This window comes from Tauraco erythrolophus, chromosome 5, assembly GCF_009769465.1.
Source record: "Tauraco erythrolophus isolate bTauEry1 chromosome 5, bTauEry1.pri, whole genome shotgun sequence".
NCBI lineage: Eukaryota > Metazoa > Chordata > Aves > Musophagiformes > Musophagidae > Tauraco > Tauraco erythrolophus.
The window spans coordinates 47,577,257-47,597,387 of NC_141469.1; the positions used below are offsets into that span (position 1 = coordinate 47,577,257).

Genomic DNA, 20,131 nt, shown 5'->3' on the forward strand with positions numbered 1-20,131 from the left:
CAGCTCACGGTTTTGGGGAGCAAATCTTGGGAAGGGAGAACGAGATGTGATCTCCTCCATATGAGTCACCAGAACTTGGGAAGCAACCGTGGTTGGTTGTCTGCAGCATGCTGGGCTGGGTGGACACTGACTTGTGCCGGTCTTGGAGAAGGGAGGAATGGGCTGCGTGTCACCCGTGTTCAGGAAAGGGAAATTGAATGAGGGAATGCTGGCTCAGCATGGAGCATCTCATGGCTGCCTGCTGGAGAAGTAACAGCTTGTGTTCCTCTTTTCCCCTCCCACCCTGGGTGCTGCCCTCCTCCTTCGGCACTATGTTTTGTGTGATGGGGGCAGGAAAGGGGAGAGGGAAGAAGGATGCTGAGCAAGTATGTCTGACCTGGGGAGAAGAGGTATGTAATTTATCCTGAGGAATGTGGGAGAGCGCAGGAAAAAAGCTTGAGAATGGTGGTACTGAACTAAATTATGTAGCAAAAGACAAGAGTCTTTCTGTTTGGTCAGAGTATCACCTTTTCTGGATTTTTAGACTGGCAAAAAGAACAAATCCTGCTATTCTGTGCCGTTAAGCCTGAATTATCCAGAACTATTTGTTGGCTCCAGATCCATGCCTAGCTTTCTGTGCTAAAACTGCTGAATTCCTCACAGTTCTCTTGTATTATTCCTTCTCAGACAGGAAGACTAGTTTTGGTGTGTGTGTTTGTTTTTGTTTTTTTTTAAATCTTTCCTTTTTGGCTAAATTTCTCTTGGCTTAGCCCTCTTCTGAACATTTAACCTGACTTCTAAGCCTCCAAGCATTGTCATAACTGCATGTTACAGCAACCAGAGCAAGTAGGGTAAATCCAAGCACTGTGATGGATATACTTTAAGTAGGTTTTATGTGGAACGTAAGTGTATTTTTGGATTCGACTAACACTGAGGCTTTTTCTTTTTCTTGAAGCCCTATTCCACCTCTGGGGAAGGTAATTTTTATTGTTAATGTAAGATGTGTAGAAAATTAAGAAATGGACACAGGCTTATGGAGGGTTGGGAAATGTCTTTGGAGACGGTCAGAATGGATTTGCTGCATTTAAAATTGTACTGTTTAGGTAATACATTAAGTACATTAACTCTTAGGTGATCTCTTATCCATTTTTAGGAACAGATATGCAGTTTAATGGAACTGTGGAATTCACTGCAACTCTTCAAGATGGTTCTTCTTTGGAAGAGATGATGGCTGTTTTGAAATTTCTGTAGTGTCTTTTTGTTAAAGGAGAATTCCTAGTAAGAGATACTATTCTGTCTGCAATAATAATGCTTCTTATTGGACTCAGAGAATGAAATATCTGCATATAGTCTGTTTGGGATCATTTATGGTAAAGCACTGGCCTCTTAGAAACAAGTAACCAGTCTTTATATCTGCATTAATGAAAATAAATAAGGTAAGAAAACTTACAATACTTCTCTGCTGTGTGTAAAATGATAGACCTATAGAAGAATAGACAATGTATGTATATATGTATAAATTATATTGAAAACCTGAAATGAAGGGAAAAGTGAAACAAAATTTCATGATTCAATACAGACTTTGTTTTTTGCAGACGCAGCAGGATTGTGACTTGCACTACACTATCAGCAACTGGGAAAATGCCAGGTTCTAAAAGTGACTTGGTGCCTTTACATGAGGATGTTATAAATGATACTTCAGACTTGAGTGAAATGAAAATTTCAGATGAAAAAGGATCTGTTGAAAAAAGAACAATGACTCTGATTGAGAAGAACGGCTATCACGACTCTGTATACATAAATGCAGCTAAGATTTTCCAAGGCATTCATACTGACAAGCGTAAGGATAGAATATTGGTGCGGTATGGTGATGACTCACCATCTCCCACGCTGACTTTTAAAGATGAGTATTCCCAGCGCGTATCTTATGAACTGGCTTTCAGTGCTCTAAAATGTAAGTACAAAACTTTTGCAAGAATTGCCAACAGAAACGATGCAGCGGAGAAAATACGGAAAAACAAAGTGTTTAGTTTCTGCCTGACAGCAGAAATCTGGGGAATTTTTTGTTAAACTACAGGTTACTACTAGACTACTCGTATCCTTCAAATGTTTAAATATATCTAAATGTTGTTGGCATTGGGGGAAATCACACACTTAAACTCTATACTTTTTCATGTAAAGCAATTATACTTAGAGTTGCTACTGTTTGTGATTGAATTTGCCCTTTTCATGATGTTTGAATTTTTTTTCATTTGCGTTTTCATGATGTTTAAATTTTCAGTGTTTTCTTTAGTGATTTATAAGTTTTTCTTCCATGGAATGTTGTAGATTTCATGTTGTAACTTGTCAATATTTTCTTTTTTTTTCAGATCAAGATCTTCTTGAAGAAATACTGTTAGATAGTTGTGCTTACCCATGTCAGTCAATCGTAAGTGAACGTTTTTGTGAGGAAATAAAGTTTGTATTTTCTGAGTTGATGTAATTAGAATATTTTGTGAGGATTCTGCGGCATTCTTCAAAACAACATTGGTTGTTTTGAACTACATGGTAGCCTGAGACTGAAATATTGCTGTCCTTTTTAGTTAATTGTCTAAAGCATAAATCTCCAAGGTACTAGATGTGTTGTTCGTGAGATTCTTGTCGCACCCTACTGCTAGGAACCAGAACCTTCAAAGAAAGAAGGTAGTAGAGTGAACCGTAACTTACTGCAGTGGTGCAGAGAGCTTACTGCAGTGTAGTACTCGCTTGGTGATGTTGTCCATGAGCCAGTCCCTGGCTCTGCTTTCCTTCCCTGCTGTGTCCCCATGTGCGTGGGGTAAAAAAGTCACATTCCCTTCCTGACCCTGGGAGTTGAAAAGCATGGAGTGAACCCCATCAGACCAAAGAATTAATTGAACCCATATTTCATTTCCTTGTATTGTATACAAATATTGTACTTGTACTGGTGAAAATTGGCTCAGTTTACTCTCTCAGCTTGCTTTCCTGCTTTGACATACAAAGAATTTAAGTTTTTTAAAAAATAGTTGGTGTTTTGCTGACTCTCCATGAGGAATTACTTACATATTCTCACAAATAAGCGTTTCATTGGAGTTTTTACTGCCTTTTGCACAGGAGACTGGTTCGATATGGATGTTTTTGCAGAAGTAAGGCATGCTTCGTGTCACTTTCTCTATTCATTTGCTTTTCTGTTGCAGCCAGATGAATTAACCAGCTTGCTTGTTGTGATGCTTTATGACCTACAACACCGAAAATTTCAAGCACGAGAGATTTTTGATGAAGAAGAACCTGTGGCAGAAGTTCGGAAAATAGAGCGTTATCTGTACAGGTATACATGCTAAGAACTTTTTTTTTGTTGATACATGTTAGCAGAAATACAGATTTGTATAACCACTGGCTTTTTTTTATAGTTGTCAATATTACAGATGTCTTTCAGCTTCAGATTCTGTGGGCTTTGTTTTTATTTTTAATGAGAACCTAGTTTGAAGGGAAGCTTCCGTGTTCCTATAGTTAAGAAAAATACATCTAACAAACCATCTTTATATTGTGGATTATTTTGCTAGAAAAATGTATCTTATTTTGGAGTTGTTGAAACTTTTTTCATACAATTTTAGAAAAGAAATGAAACAGTAAATATTCATAAATATGAGTGTAATAGAGTCAGGAGGTCACGGAATGGAATAACATCAATTTATTTAGCAATACTTCTATGATGGAACTTTGTTAAATATTTATTATTGTAAGTAATTAGAACAAAAAAAGAGGATATGTAAACCAAACATTTTGAGTAGTGTTCAAGTATTTCTTTTGTCAGTCTGTTGATGAACTCAACAGGCATTTATTGGGCAAAATTGGTTGCTAGAATAGCTCAAAGAGTTCATGAGTATCGTAAATATAAGGTGTTCCTGGAGGGCAGTAGGTAATATACTTGACATCTGAAGTAGCTCACCAGCAATTTTTATTTACTTCGAATTATCACGTATCAAGATTATGCATAAAGCTTGTGGGAAGAAAAGGCTGGGAATGTTTCCTCTGACATTTGCATGTAGTAATGATAAAACTGACTCTTGGTTCCCATCATACTTGTGTTGTTTCTGTACACATTTAGAGGTGTACTGCTTGTACTGCTTTTCATAAACTGCTTGTTCTGCACATATATGTATTTATATCTTTAAACATACAAAAAAACCTGATGATTGTATCCCACAGGTTGCAGTTCCAAAACATATTTGCTGTTTTGTAGCTATCTGAGAAAATTAACGTATTTGAGAGTCAGCTGTCCTAATTCCAGTCCTGTGTGCATTTCAGTAGAACAGTCTTAGCTATGTACCTTGCATCTACTGTTATCTGGGGCAGAAAATGTCCTATAACTGTATTTTCGGTAGCAACTTGCAAAACGAAGCCTTACTTTTGGTTTGGTTTCTGAGCAAGATGGTATTGTATTAGAAATATTGCATGCTAATAGCTAGTGTAAACTTTTATAAAACTTAAAACTTGTGATTATGTTTTTGTAGTTTTAGGACCAAGTTGGCAGCTGCACTAGCAAGATGTCGCATCAGACATGATGCTCTTTCCATTGAATATGTTCTACCAGAAACCACACGGAAGCAGGAACAAAGGGCTGCTGCTTTACCTTTGTGTGTTTGGATAAACATACTTAAAATCAAGTAAGGTCTTTAAAGTATCACCTAATACTGATGTTTTTACATATGAAGTGATATAGTTTGCTGCAAACTTATTTTAGAATTTCCAGGTTATATTATTACCAGTAATTTAAATTCTTTATAGTAAATTCTGCTTAGACCAGTGACTTTGCCTGATGTTTGGTTGTAGTTTTTATGTATTGCAGTAGCGGTTTTCATAAACTGTAACAAAGTTGTGAAACAGTTTTTCTTACTATTCTGTTTCTTTTGTGGGTCTTTCACCAAATAAATGAGGAAATAAAGTTAGAAAAACTATATGGGTGAGTAAACTCTATGATGAAAAATAGAGAAAAACTTCTTAAAAGTGGGTGTATTACTGTAAGCCATAACGTTGGCAAAGGGTGTTAAGACAGATACAATATTTAATACTGGTGATTATTCTGTAAGGAGAGTGTAAACTTGAAATAAAAATACACTTTTTCAAATCCTTATATTCAGTTGGCTACTACATATGTAACACTGGTGTTCCCAGTTCTGTCCCAACTGATACATAAACCCGTACTGGGTTATCTTGTTATCTGTTCTGTTAGACGGGTATGGTTCGTTACCATGTTTTCACGAATTTCGTTTCCATACTCTTGTCTTGGACCGGTGTTCTGTGCTTAGGTTATGGCTCTTCAAGACAGAGAAAGGGTCTTACTCGGGTTGTGATTTTGCGACCCTTGACTAAGACTGAGCTGAAAGCTGACACGTTAACCCTATGTTTAATGTACCTTATAAGCTTATGGCGCTGTCTGAGCCTGCATTTCAACAAACGAGTCGTAGTGTAGATACCTTTAAATTTTTATGATCTTTGAATTGCAAGCCTCAGCGTTTATGCCTTTATTACATTTACACAAGGATTATTTCAGGTATCAGCCATTAAATTCGCTGGCGAGCTGGGCTAAATTGAAAGCAATTGAAAGAACTAAACTATTCCAGCAGTAAATTTGCTACAGTGTCTCCTGAGCACATGGACATGTTTTGATGCTCTGAATCATCTTCTGGAGAAATATACCTCTTAATTTATTTTGTCATAATCGTTTATTGCAGTTGTTAATCATTATGTATTCACACAATTGTTTCAAACCAGAACTTACATGCCTAAAATGAGTGAGTTCCCCTCCTGCATTAGACAGTATTGCATATTTATTTTTTAAATATATATCTGTGTATACACACACACATATACACATACACTTTAAAAGACAAAAATCCGTATAATCAATATGAACTATATTGTTTAAGTAACTCTTGCATGTTTAGTGGCCAGAGTTGTATGTTAACAGCCTTGAAGATGTTTTCATGGATTTGAAGAAGAAGGGATTCACAAGAGTTCAATCTGTGTCAGACTTTGACGGTTATACGTACTGTATGGACCAGCATTGCCATGATGTATTGGTTTTTCCTTCCTCTCTTAAAGAAGAACTGCTTAGTTTAGATCTTTTTGCAGATTGCAAACTCTTACTGCAGGTGAGTTGATGTCACCCTTGGGTAATACGATCTGCAGACTAAAATAATGCTTTGCATTAGAATGAGGTCATGTATTGTGTGACTGTCCTATTAAATCAGTCAGGCAGCAACATACTCTCTAAGGTTTGGGACGTTTTTAACAATCAGGTTAGAAACTGTTTCACTTACTAAATTTAGCATGCAAATGTTACTGCTTACAGTTGATAGCTACAATTAAGTTAGTAGCAGGTTTTAAATTTAATCTTCAAACTGTTGAAATAAACATCAAAAATGGTCAAAGAGGCAGCTTCACTTCTGAAAACATGGGAAAGTTTCTTTGTAACTCATTACCCCCAGTTAGTAGATAAGGGTATGGTAATATTATAAATCTCTTCTTCTTCAGCCGCGTATTTGTGATGGAATGATGACGCTTCTTTGTATTTTGTGCAGTGTGGTTCCTAAATCTCCATTAAACCCCACTGGTCTTTTTCCTGTTTTGCCATCGTTAGCCTCTCCAGGCAAGACCAGTCGGAGGTTCCTATTGTAGAGGGGTGGTTTGGAGTAACTGTGCAACAACACACAACCGCAAATTATCTGAAAGGTCTGGTGATTCTTGAGTGCTTAGCAGAGACATTTGAAAGGGCGTTTTCGCTTGATGCTTAGCATTTTCTGGAAATTTTAGTCTCAAAGCTTATTACCCAACTTACAAAGTAATTGAATACTCAATATTGAATTTCAGTATGTACATTTTGAATAGAAGACTTACAGAAAAGAACTATACATGACAGGCCCATCAGTCATGAGAACAAATGCTGAGTATTACTACTTAAGAACATTCAAAGTGAGGAAACAGAACCCTCAAAACTCCATCTCTCTCTGGTGGGGGGGTAGGGTAGTACTTGAATGCTGTAAGTGGATGCGTAGACATTGATGTGAACTTAAAGGTTCAGTGCTCCCCACCCCTTATCACCAGTGTTTACCAGATTTGGTGCAAAGCATGATACCTGTGGTCCATATCTTCAGTCTTTGCCTTGTCAAGTAATTTGATGGAGATAATGTTTGATATATCTTTTTCTCTTCATCACCTGTAGTATGAGATAGTTTACTCTTGTCGAGAGTTCCTTGTGCTTTCTGCATTCGAATCTGCCTCTGTGTTCTTTGAATTTCAGAAAAGTCTTGGTCTTTGATCTGTAAGGGCTTCATTTCTCCTGCAATTATCATGAAGAGCTATGTGAATAGTTTTGCATTTCTCTCTTAAGCTGCCTCTGACAATGAATTCTGCATATTGTGACTTATGTTTGTCTTTTCTGAACTGACTGTTGCCAAGAATTCGTCCTTATGGAGATGATACACACTTACATTCTTTTCATCTGTAGGTATTAGCTTTCTTATGCGTTAGTTAGAATTAAATTATTTAAATTTAGTGAGTTACTTGATAAGATGTTTGGTTTTGTACTTTATTTAATTCTATATTAGCAGCTATGCCTGCTTCGTTTTTCTCCTCCCTTCTTTCCTGTTTGTCATGGAAACAATAAAATACTTTCCTTAGTTGGAAAAGGTTGGCATTCATAGAAACCAAATTAATTGGCCATACTTAATTTTTGTGTCATTATTTTCTAGGATAAGTCTCGCAGCCTTGCTGTACACTCTGCACAGGCGCTGTTGAGTACAGGTGATGACATTGTAGTGGCTCATGTAGGTTCCCATCTGACCATTGCCCATATGTCAGCACTGACAAGTCACAGCATGTCCAAAATCTTTCTTTGTGGTGTGAAATCTCCAGCAAAAGCAGCAGAACTGAGGAGCTTGTTCAGTCACATGGGATGTGAAAGTAAGTGTTAAAACAGTTGATATGCATGAAGTATTGTAATATAGATGTTTGTGATGTCAGATTCTATCAGTATTCAGAGATCCCTTGTTTGAGGACTTGGGGAGGGCAGTAACTTTTTTTTTGTCACAAAGTGAACTGACAGCTCTTCAGCTACAATCAAGTTAATCAAAGGTTGCATGTTAACCATGTCATAGATGCATGCTCCTGAAATGTCAGGGTGAATTTTTCCATACAAGTAGTTATTGTATAGCATTTGGTGTAGCTGGGAACTTCTGGGTCTATTTATTTGGTGTCTTGGCTGTTGCTTTCAGTCTGATTTTCAGCTGTTTGAGAACGTCCATCCAAATCTCATGCGCTTGTCCAGTTTACCCAGAAGACTTGATCAGAACAGAATGCAACAAGACTCTGGACCCTCATTAGCATCTTTTTGGTGGAAGATGCTAAGGTCGAGCTAGTCCTTCAATCTGTTTGAAGTCAGTGGGACATACTTTGGAGGATCTGGGTCTAGCAGGCTCTAGCTCTATTGTGTAACACCACGGTTTCTTCACCTTTATCACATTAAAATTAGGCAGCCTTGTTTGCATGTGGAACTGTTGAGTTTTTTCCCTTTTTTCAGATATTTACTTGTTACATGAAGACTTTACTGAGATTGAACCAACTGACCCGAGACTTCAAAACGCAAAAGTTATTTTATTGCTACCACAATGCTCTGCACTGGGTGTTGGCAATCCAATAGACTTTATTTTAAATGAACACGGAGGTAATTTTTCATACAATAGCTAGCTCGTTTTTTCTGGTAGAAAATAATATTTAAGTATTATGGCCTGGGCATCGTAGCTGCTTCAGTAAATTGTAACATTTTATAAAATACCCTTCCTTTTAGATTTTTATTTTAACTACTATAAAACATACATATTAAACAACTTGCATAATTCTGTACGTGCAATGTACGTGAAGGCTACTAGGGAAATACAAAAGAGAATAAATAAATTACATAGATGATTTTTCCACACAAAGTGAGCAAAAAGGTATTTGGCCTAGCTTAGGATTCTCAGCAAGAAAGCAAAATCTTTCTAGGTGGCACTGAAGGATTAAGAGTGTTTTACAAAGGCATTTTAAGTTGATAGTATGAAGTTTGAGGGTTACTCTGGTGAGCAGAGAGTACATAGCCTTTCTTTTAAAGTACAAAGTCTACAGGTAGAAAATTTATTGCAAGATACCAATGAGTGTATATATAATTTTCCTTTGATTATATTCCTTTATTGACTGTTTGTATAAATCTGTTCACTGTACAATTTTCATTAAATAGCAACAAATAAGATGCAGTAGTAATTAAAGAAGGAAAAAAGAATCGTTTAGGCATTCCTTGATATTGTAATTCATAAAGCCTACCTTCCCACTGCACCAGTAATAATCAGGTCTGTTACCAAAGCATTTTCTGCAAACAAACGACTTTTAAGACACTAATACAAGTTGCATTAATAAATTTACAACTCTTTGCATTTAGATGCAGGATTGCTAAGAGACCTTTTCCAAGGATTTGTATCTGAGGATAAACTCAATATTCTTGCTGAGAGGCAGCTTAATGAGTTGAGGCATGCAATGAAATGTAAGTGTGCTAGCTCTTGGATTTCTGGGAACACCTTGTACCATCAATTCCATTGTACTGCCACCAGTTTTTATATAGTGAAAAATACACTGATGACTCAATTAGTTAACAGTAAGTGTGTAAGCAAACTCCCTAAATAATGATCTCCTAAAGTTTAAATGTATCTAGTACTATCCTAGTATTCACCAGCCATTAATACTGTAATCTTCTCCATTGTCTAGACAACTGGCTTACTGGCTTAATCATACTCTGCTTTGGAAAAGTTGCAAATATAGTCTGACTTCCTCTGTGTACTGCTGCTTTCTTCCCCCTCCTTTGGAAAAGCCTGGATGCAGCCCTGAATTTCTGCTGAAATCTGCAAATATTTGAAAAGATTTTAATTATTAAAAAACACTAGAGATTGAATACTAATGTGTGCAGGAGGATATATTTTTATTAGTAAAAATGACATCCAAACATAATATTTGTGCTGGTTTCAGTTCTTACTAAACCACTGTGTGCATGAAGAATTTAGACAGCAGAAAAATTTTGTTTGTTTTGTAGTTAACAAAGTACAAGCTATTGTTTACTGCACTTGTTCAGTTTACCGAGAAGAAAATGAACTAGTAGTGAAAAAAGCCCTGGAATCTGGTGTGGAAGCAAGTAAAGTACAACCATATAGGTATGGAATGAGTAGTTTTGTCTATGGAAAAATTAAGTATAACTTTAAATTGTAGCATAATTCTTATCCTAAACTGACCTGTGTCTTGCATTACATTAACATTTAAAATAGTTTTTTGCTGCCTCTTATTCCATTCCTTGTCATGTTATGGGAGTGCTAAATTGCATCCTCTTGACTTTATCACCTAGTATTTTTGTTCCCATCTGAAATTCAGATGGGAGGAAGGCATTGCTGGTTGGAAATAACATTCTGGTGGGCTTCTGGTAAAGCTATTGCTTTCATCCTAACAGTATTCAGAGAATGAAGCTAGTTTAAGATAAAATGGAGACTAGAAGTCAGGGAACTTGCTAGCATGCTCTCAGCTTCTCACCTAGAACCACGAGTTTCAAAGGAAAAAGAAACTAAGTCTTAAAATGTGAGAATAACATAGAAGAGTAAGAACCTCTGTTGTAGGATTGCTTGTCCCTGTATTCAGATGAATGAATTCTGGGGGGACAGGTTACAGTAAGAGAACATCCTGTGCAATTGTAACAAATACAAATACATGTGAAAAAAGTGTGTTGCATAATTTATATGTAGTTGAAACCTGGCAGCTGACATCCCTGTCAGCTGGAGCAATTTTTACAAGACTGATGGGTACTTTCTGGATTTTCCTTTCAGTCACAGTAGTAAATGCAAACAGTTGGCACTTGCTTGCACGTATAGTTGATTACAGGATGCAGGTTAAAAGAGTTTATGTTGCCAAAACACAGGAAAGTAATACTGTATTTTGAGATTTTATATTATCTTAGATGATGTTAATGACTTGACCATCGTGGGGGAGGGTGCTGTGGTTCAAGATATGACTCAGTGTATTGAAATTTTGCATGACTAAAATGGTAAATGTTAACTGTGGCTAGTCCAAAGAATTTTTTTTTTTAAAAGTATATTACACATGATGTTAAGATACAGTACAACAAAATGCATCTTTCTTGCAAATCACTGGGAGAAAAGAGCAGCCTATTTGAAATTTTACACTAAATGAGATGAAATCAGGGTATGTCCTGTCAATGCTGCTGTGCTAGTCCAAAAGCTTTTATGGACTCTTGCTGGAAACTGTGTTTTCCTTTGTGATTTGAAATTTTGTGATGTCTGTCATGTCTCAACCTCTATGCAACTATTACTCTTTGGGGACAACTAGGGGGACTTTGGAACAAAATGGTCTCTGAATTATTTGAACACATATAATACATAAATTCATGATATATATAACAGAATTTATATTAAAAAAAATCCTGAGATTTTTTTCCAGAGCTTTAATTTTTTTAAGAAAAAAATTCCCCCTTGTCTGAAACACCCCCTGCTCCCTAAAGCCAAAACAAAATCTATTCAGAGTTTTTCAGAAACCTCATGAAACTTGTCGTACCACCAAATTATAGTTTATCTCTCAACTACAAGGCAATCTCAGATGGTAAGAAAGGGAGAATAAAATTAATTAGGATTTTTGCAGACCTGAGCAAATTAGTGACTGAAGACTGATTGACCTTCATAAATCACAGTTCCAGAATCAGTTCCTCCTTCACTGTCTTGCACATATCTTGGATGTTTTCATGGTTAGTGCTTGCTACAATAAAGCTGCTGGCAAGCAGCACAAACAGAGCAGTAATAAGAACGCTGTAAATAAAACATGTAGTGTGATTATGCTTGTCTTAGGATGAAAACTCAAGCCATTTAAGATGCATGTACTACTTAAGACAGTTCCTGGTACACTTGCTGTAGAATTAATTAGGTAACTTACTGCACTAAAAGAATGCAGGATAGAATGAAAACCTCTGTTGCAGAATTACACGCTTGTGTTCACAGCAGTGTCTTTGAGGGGCAAGTTATACTAATAAAACAACCTTTGTGATCATTGCAGATTGCTTAATATCAATTTCCTTTTCCAAGAAAGGCTTTCAAGAGGGCTTTCCGGAAACTATTGCGCCAATTCTGCTTGTGTGTTACATCTTTTGGAATTACTCTGCAGTGCTGGAGTGGTGCTGAACCAAAGTCAGGCTGTGCTGCAGTTTGGGGGTCATACAGCTGATCTTAGAGCTGGGAAATTGTAAAGGTGATTTGAAACATGTACCCACTGTCTAAGCTGAGCTTACTTTAAGGATATCATAGAATCATAGAATGGTTAGGGTTGGCAGGGACCTCAAAGATCATCTAGTTTCAACCCCTCTGCCATGGGCAGGGACACCTTCCACTAGATCAGGTTGCTCAAAGGCCCATCCAGCCTGGCCTTGAACACTTCCAGAGATGGGGCATCCACAACTTCTCTGGGCAACCTGTTCCAGTGCCTCACCCCACCCTCTGAGTGAAAAATTTCTTCCTTGTATCTAATCTAAATCTGCCCTCTTGCAGTTTAAAGCCATTGCCCCTTGTCCTATCACTATACGCCCTTGTAAAAAGTCCCTCTCCAGCTTTCTCGTATGCCCCCTTTAAGTACTGAAAGGCTGCTAGAAGGTCTCCTTGGAGCCTTCTCTTCTCCAGGCTGAACCTCAACTCACTCAGCCTGTCCTCATAGGAGAGGTGCTCCAGCCCTCACATCATCTTTGTGGCCCTCCTCTGGACCTGTTCCAACAGTTCCATGTCCTTCTTGTGTTGGGGCCCCAGAACTGAACGCAGTAGTGACAGTTCATAGCTAAGACTTTACATTCTGTAAGGGTTCACATTGTGAACAGGTGTGCAGAGGAGATGCTAAATCATTCATGCATTTCCCTTTGGCCTGTCAAATTTGAGTTAATTTCTGCATCAACTTTCAGGGTCAGACCATCCATTAAAGGAATTCCTGGTAACAGTAATCTGTATGTATCAATAAATATAGATTTAAATTTAAATTATGAAAATAAAGATTATCACTTTTTTGAATGGAATGACCAGATCTTAAAGCAAAAATCCCCTATGTGTCATAGGACACAGAGTTTTATTTAGTAACGCAGGGAGGCTGTGAGCCTTGTGGTCTGTTTTACCAAGTTCCAAGGGACATACAAAAAAAATCCAGATTATGGTGAAAACTTGGGAACAAACGGTTTTGCAGACTTCCGAGTAGAAATGTCAGGATATTGTTTACAAATGCTGAAAGCATTTCTCTGTAACCACCTTTGAGTAAAGCTCTGTCTCAAGAGGATCAGTGGATCATTAAGAAGCGGCTGGATCTTACAGTTCTCAGCAATGCGAAGAAGAGGGGGCAATAATTGTGTAAAGACATTTTGACAGCCGCTGCCTTCTGTCCTCAGACAGCTTAGTACTAGGTTAGCAGCCTTGTGAGCCAAGGCCTTGAGGCCTGTGCATAACAGCTATGGATAACTGGGATATGGGGAGGACATGGGAAAAGGCTAGATCTTCCTTCCTCACCGATGCATTGCAAAACTGTAAATTTGAAAAAACACTACTCGATTATTACAAATGGGCAAATTTTTCTAAGCTTTTTAGCTTAAATAGATATATTATTTATTATGAGCATACACTTAATAACTCAAAGTCAACACCTCTGCAATTTCTGTGTACTGCTTCGTGTTTTCAGAGCATTCCCTAACTTCATGGACAACTTGATAATCCAGTAATTGCACACCTGAGAAAGAACATAGTTGCTAATTATGTTCATACATACTTAGTATCTAGTGGTTAATATACTTAATTATTGGAAAAAATTAAATAGGAGTTATTGGGAAAAATGTAGAAACAATTAATTCTAAAAAGATGAATTCTCATGTCTGTCTTGAATTGCAGTTTTTTAAAATGAAGATAAGGCTTGGAAATTAGTTTTAATATATCCTTGTTTGTTTCCTTTTATATCCTTAAATATTATTTTCTGGTCATTTGTTTATTTTTTTACAGGCTTATTCCTCCTGTTTTTTCTACTTGTTCCAATACAGAGGCTTCCACTGAAATGTTTTTCAAAATAGAGCCATCAGAAATTTCCAGTGGCTGTTTTCTAGCTGTTCTAGAAAGAGAGGTAAGCTAAGAAAATTACCATTTAAAAACACTTCACAGAAAAAGAATATTGCCATTTTCCACAAAAGAGTATATGAAATGGAACATTTAAAAAAAATTCCTGGCTGTTCTTTCGTTGTCTTACGAACAAAGAATAGGTGAGGAATTGAAATGTGCCACTTAGAGAGTTTTGTGCTAAGCACAGCTTTCCAACACGTCTCTCTTCTGGAGTTGCTCGTGATCAGAGCAGTCTCTTGATCTAAGTCAGTGCTATGAACATCTAGAGGAAACACATTATTGCTGTCACGCCTTGGAATGAAATACACAGCTTGATCCAACTCATGATAAATGGTGTCTCATAGAATGGTTTGGGTTGGAAGGGACCTCAAAGATCATCTAGTTCCATCCCCCCTGCCATGGGCAGGGACACCTTCCACTAGATCAGGTTGCTCAAAGCCCCATCCAACCTGGCCTTGAACACTTCCAGGGACGGGGCATCCACAACTTCTCTGGGAAACTTGTTCCTGTGCCTCACCACTCTCATCGTAAAAAATTTCTTCCTTATATCCAATCTAAACCTTTCCTCTTTCAGTTTAAATCCATTGCCCCTTGTCCTGTCACAGCACGCCCTTGTAAAAAGTCCCTCTCCAGCTTTCCTGTAGGCCCCCTTTAAGTACTGGAAAGCTGCTGCTATAAGATCTCCCCAGAGCCTTCTCTTCTCCAGGCTGAAAAGTCTAGTAATTTGTTACATCTGTATGTATCACCAAGATTTTCCACTATCCAAGCAGACAGTGTCACCTGTAGGGATTAAGACTCCATTATAATTTGAATAACATAGGTACGAATATGTTTCCTTCCAAAACTAAGGCATATGCAAATCTGGCTGGAAAGGCAGGGAGCTTTTGCTGAGTAAATGGAAAAGTCTTGGCACGATTCCTGAAGAAGGGCCTTAAAAGGCTAGTTTGCATCTCTGAGCACCAACATTTTCCTCTTTCTGAGAAAAGTAGGACGTTATCCACCAGAAGAGGAAGGGGGGTGGGGGTGCTAATTAGAATTTCACTGAAAATTAAAGATATGAGATCTTACTTGGTTATTTGTACTACTTTGTGTCATACTGCAATTACAGTGTTGAAAGAAGCTTGTGTCTTGGGGGAAATTAGAGGAGAAGATTTTCTTAAGAGTAAGAGAATCACACATGAAAAGCTTTTCAAGTTATCTATTACTGACCTCTTTCTTTTCAATGTAAAATATTAACCTGGCTCCCTGAGCTAATAAGTTTTAGTTAATCATGCCGTGTACATCTGCCTACCGTACTGTCTCTCTCCAGAGACAAAAACACTTTTGTTTCAGGTAGTTGATTTGAATAATTTTGTAGTCAAATTCTAATGCACAGAAAGAATTGCTCCCGTGGCAAATTTTTAGGTGATTCCGGAAATGAACATTTTCTGCAAGGCAGAAAACTTGTACTTATAAATTTAAACTGATATTTCTGGTTTACAGAAACCCTCTTGGCTAGTTGTAAATAGTTTCTTTCCCATTCTCTTTACATACTTGGATGTTGACCTGGTTCCTAGTTAATCTAGTTTGAGAGTTCCTTGCTTATGTACTATGAGCGAGGGTTTTCATTATCATGAAAGTTATTCATGTTTCATGTTTAATATTATTGATAATACTTCTGTATTTTAGTAACGATTTTTATAGTTTTTTCTAATGTATTTTACAACTATATATATGCACGTTATTTCAGACACATTACAGAACAAATCAATGTGGGAGACGCGTAGTACAAAGTCCAGAGTTCGGTTTCCCCTCTTCAGGCCTGTAGAGGGCAAAGTCTCTGAAGAGCAAATGCTCAGAGACCTCTTTACACAACAGTTGCATTCTTAATTTCTTGAATAAAGAGTTTGGTTAGCATTTATCACATGTGGCTCAAGTCCTTCTGCTAGATTCTGCCTTACTTTTCTTGTGGAGTAAATTCTGAGGAATCTGGGATGAAGGTATTGAGTTTGCAGCTCTGCGTTGTGGCATAGATTCTCTGTTGTTTCCTTTGAAATTTTCAGAAAGAGTCTTCTGAAAGTGTGTCTGCTAAAGACGTTTTGGCTCGTGCTGCTGCAAAAGGACTGCTAGACAGCATTGTTGTAGAAAAACCAAAGGAAGAGAAGAAAAAGCAGAAAGTAACACAACGTAGAGGTAACATTGCTGGTAGCAGTATAGAGCCAAAGATTGCAGAGTTCCTTCACCATCAAACTGTACCTGAGGTTAAGGCTGAAGTTTCCGTGTCTAAAGCAGTCAGTAACATCCAACGAAAGAATGTGAGCCGAACACACGGCTGCGTTCCGCTGAAGCAATCCGTCTGCCCCGTTCCAGACACAGCTCTGCCCAAAGCAGTGAAGCACACTTCTCGTCTGCCACTGACGCGCAAGGCGTGTGAAAGGCCGCCGCTCGCTAGAAAGGCACGCCCAGAACGCACGAGGCTTGTATTGAAGCCCGTGGAAATTGTTTTCCCTCCAGTGGCAACACCATATGTAAGTTCGCAAGGAAACAAAGCCAGGACATCAGCCCATCATTGCTTTCACGGCCGGACTGGAGCAAAGGGTGCAGGTGGTAGGACACTTCCAGCACCTCTGTCTGAAGCGGTCAAGCCAACTGTGCTTAGCCATCCTCGACCCTGGCTGTAAGGTTCTTCAGACTTTGCCCTACCTTTATACAGAAGGTACAGATTCCTGTATATGTTAATCAGTACACTTAGATTACAGTATACCTTTATGCAGGATAATCTTGCAGTGGGAACGAGATATATTATGGGATATTTGCATAGAAATATCCATGTTAGATAGTAATTTTTAAACCACTAACCACACTTTAAAGTGAATGGAGCTCAGCTGCATAAGGCTGATAGACCGTTGGAGAAGTGAGGTCAAAAAACTATAGCTTCTTGCTATACACTTGAAAGTGACAAGTTAAAGCATGTATTTCTGCCCGCCCCTCGTGACCTGCACAGATCTGTAAGAATATTCAATTTCAAATTGTTTTTTTTTTTTTAAAGCGAGACTGTATTTTGTAGGTGGCTATTTCTCTTTACAAGTGCTAGATGCCATTTTTGTGAGGTGCCATTCAGACTCTGACACAGCGAAACCAAGCCTTGCACAGTAAGCCAGTTAGCTCACCTTTGTTTCTAAAACTAGGCGTGAATTTTTGTACAGGCAACTGGCCAGTACACTAAAACCCATGCATAGGCTTTCTAGTACGTATTCTCTTGGTTTCTACTCAGGTGTGCTTCCAAATATTAACAATGAAAACTAGATAAAATATTCTCATGCTAAAAATACTGAATTGTCATCGTAATGTCACATCAGACTGTCATGGCTCATAACTGCTTCTCACCAAGTTTCTTAACTCAAGCAGTTCTTAGCGGAAAAGAGCTGCTACTGTCTAGGTAAGTTATTTTATAAATGTTACTGCTAGTCAGCTGAATAATGTCTGAACACAGAGTAGTTTGTCTTTGGAAACAGCTGCGGGCTTCTAACCTGCTCCCTCTTGTCAGCAAATACAAAATAACTGTAAAATATCTACAATTGTCTCGTAATCTGAGCAGAGGACAAAAAGGACATAGAGAGATACTTATAACAAGAATCTGATTTAGTATTACATACGGACAGTATGAAAAAGGAAAACGGCAGTGACAGAACGACAGTAAAAGAAACCTCAAGAATTCTATTTAACTTAGAAGCGTTGTAGAAATGAAACAAAGACAAAGGTTGCTGTGGCCCAGAAGAAACATTTTCCTCTAGGCAATCATGTAAGATACTCGGTAAGAGTGCTGCCAGTAGTGTCAACAATATGGTACAGAGTCCTAACCTGTTTGGCATGAGTCTGGATTTAGACCCATTCAGAGAAAATATTTTAACATCTCTGGTTTTTTCCTCAGCCACACCAGTTAGTGTAGCTGCATCAGCATTACCTTCCGAAGAGAGGATGTGAACGGTACACCAGCAGCAGAGACAGCTGGCTCTTTTCATCAGATAAATGTCGCTGCTTCACTGAATCAGTGAAAATTTCTTCTAGCATTTTAATCTGAGCCAGCTGTCCTGTTCAAAGGCATCGCTCACCTGCTGCATATCCCTGTGAGTAACACGTGCTCCCAACCTGTTCGGGGGAACTCTGCTCTTGTTTCTGAACAGACTTCTAAGGATAGACTAGATCTGTGCACATGCAATGTACAGAACTAAAACCAAAAATAATCCCTATTTTATTTCCAAACCGTCTTGGAGGAGGGAGGAGAGATTCTACATACTAGATAAACGGAATGGACAGTAAGGAGATTTCACTTTTTTTTCCCTATATGGTTGTTAAATGCTTAAAAAAAACCCTTAGAGATTGTGCAGTTAGAGAACAAAACTATTTTTTAAAATCAAAACCTGTATCATTCATTAGTAAATATAATTAAAATTACTTGTAAAAGAACATACTGTGTCTGATGACAGGATTTCTGGGCTACTTACGTAGTAGGTGTCACGACGTCCGCAGTCGGCCTCATCCTGCTTTCAGGAGTTCGAGTCTTTGAAATGTTACGGAGGCTGAACCAGTTAGAATCGTGATGTTCTACCAAGAATACTGAAGAGCTGGTAGTGAAGACACTGACTCTGCAGGTCACCAGCTTACTCTGTAAGCATTGAACATCACATGGTGGCAACATCTGGGGTGACTTCAGATGGCTTATAGGTAGAAGCCTGTTTGCTCACTTAAACACTCAATGGCTTTTTACAGTAAAACTGTATCTCATGTAACTAATTTTCTTTAATCCCGTGATGTAATTCTTAACTAGAAACTGTTGATTCAGCTTTCCAGGTGCAGAAGTGTCCATTGTACTGCTCTTGCCTCTAAACCGCCAGTATGTTTTTCCCTCCCCTCAACCACAATTTGGAACAAAAGAAGTAATTTCCCAGTTTCATGGACCAGTAACAGTTGAGACAATCATTTAATGCAGCTAAATTTATTCTCAGAACAGATTACATTTAAATGTGGAGAAGTGGTCAACAGCAGGGAAAACTGTCCTTTTCGGTGTCAATCAGGTGCTTTACGCAAGACTGAGCTCTGCTAACAAACAGTGGGTGCGTTTCCTTCTCTCTTACTGCTGTTAAAATAAATCAAGCCTGCTTTTGCTGACTGTACAGCACAAGTTTTAGCGATGTATCAATTAACCTGCCCAAGAAAGGAGTAATGGGGTTAATGGTAACGCGGTTAAGGGCTGAGCCCATATTAGCTGTTGAAATAAGAAAGTTCTCTTTTCCATGGGTGACTCAATAACAATTTTAGATCCCTAGTTAAATCATCTATGAAATGCTTGATAAAATTAAAAGAAAACGGATGTAGAACTCTTAGTGACACAGAACTGGCATAAGCTGTTCGATACTCCACAGCTTTTCTTCCTCTGCCACGAAAGGGCGTATTGTTTCAATAGGCACAGGTGACTCTGCGCATGAAGTGTATGACTAAGGACTCATTTTATTGGGAATGGATTCTGTGCCCTTCCACATGGTTTTTGTTATTCCCATTTAACCACCCTGTTGGTGGCCGCTGTAGCCTTGTATCTCCCACAGCCCCTTGCTCCCCTTCAAACGAAACAGCAAGTGGCTTAAAAAAAACCTACAGCCAGCACTGCAGATTTCAAAAGAAAGGCTTTTATCCGTTAGTTGTGGACTGCGAGTATAAATCTCCTTGCTTCTGCAAGGGAGCACGCTACTGACGTGACCGACGTGGGATACTTACTTACCTCTAACTTACTACTTGCATTGAAAAAAAATTAAGAAATTAGCTTTGCTTTACGTGATTTTTCTACAGACTTCAATAAAAGTGTGAGTACAAATAATTACAAGGCCGGCCTTTTTTTAGGCAACCTCTAGTGTACAGAGTGGAGAACGTTACAAGAGCACGTCCAGTAAAGACAATACATCAACATAATA

The 20,131-nt window shown here is 38.2% G+C and overlaps 1 protein-coding gene across 2 annotated transcripts; it reads left to right on the forward strand.

Moving 5' to 3' along the window:
- Positions 1 to 1,611: 1,611 nt before the first annotated feature.
- Positions 1,612 to 16,846, forward strand: NSUN7 (NOP2/Sun RNA methyltransferase family member 7). 2 transcript variants are annotated; one of them, XM_086612199.1, is made up of 12 exons: positions 1,621 to 1,933; positions 2,349 to 2,407; positions 3,174 to 3,304; positions 4,491 to 4,643; positions 5,948 to 6,131; positions 7,731 to 7,941; positions 8,558 to 8,701; positions 9,449 to 9,550; positions 10,094 to 10,211; positions 14,073 to 14,190; positions 16,229 to 16,560; positions 16,603 to 16,846. In XM_086612199.1, the coding sequence occupies exons 1-12, from the start codon at positions 1,621 to 1,623 to the stop codon at positions 16,844 to 16,846; spliced, it is 2,109 nt and encodes a 702-aa protein (XP_086468325.1). The 2 variants fall into 2 exon arrangements, with proteins under 2 accessions (XP_009990492.2, XP_086468325.1); XM_009992190.2 differs by having other exon boundaries at positions 1,612 to 1,933; positions 16,229 to 16,846.
- Positions 16,847 to 20,131: the final 3,285 nt, after the last annotated feature.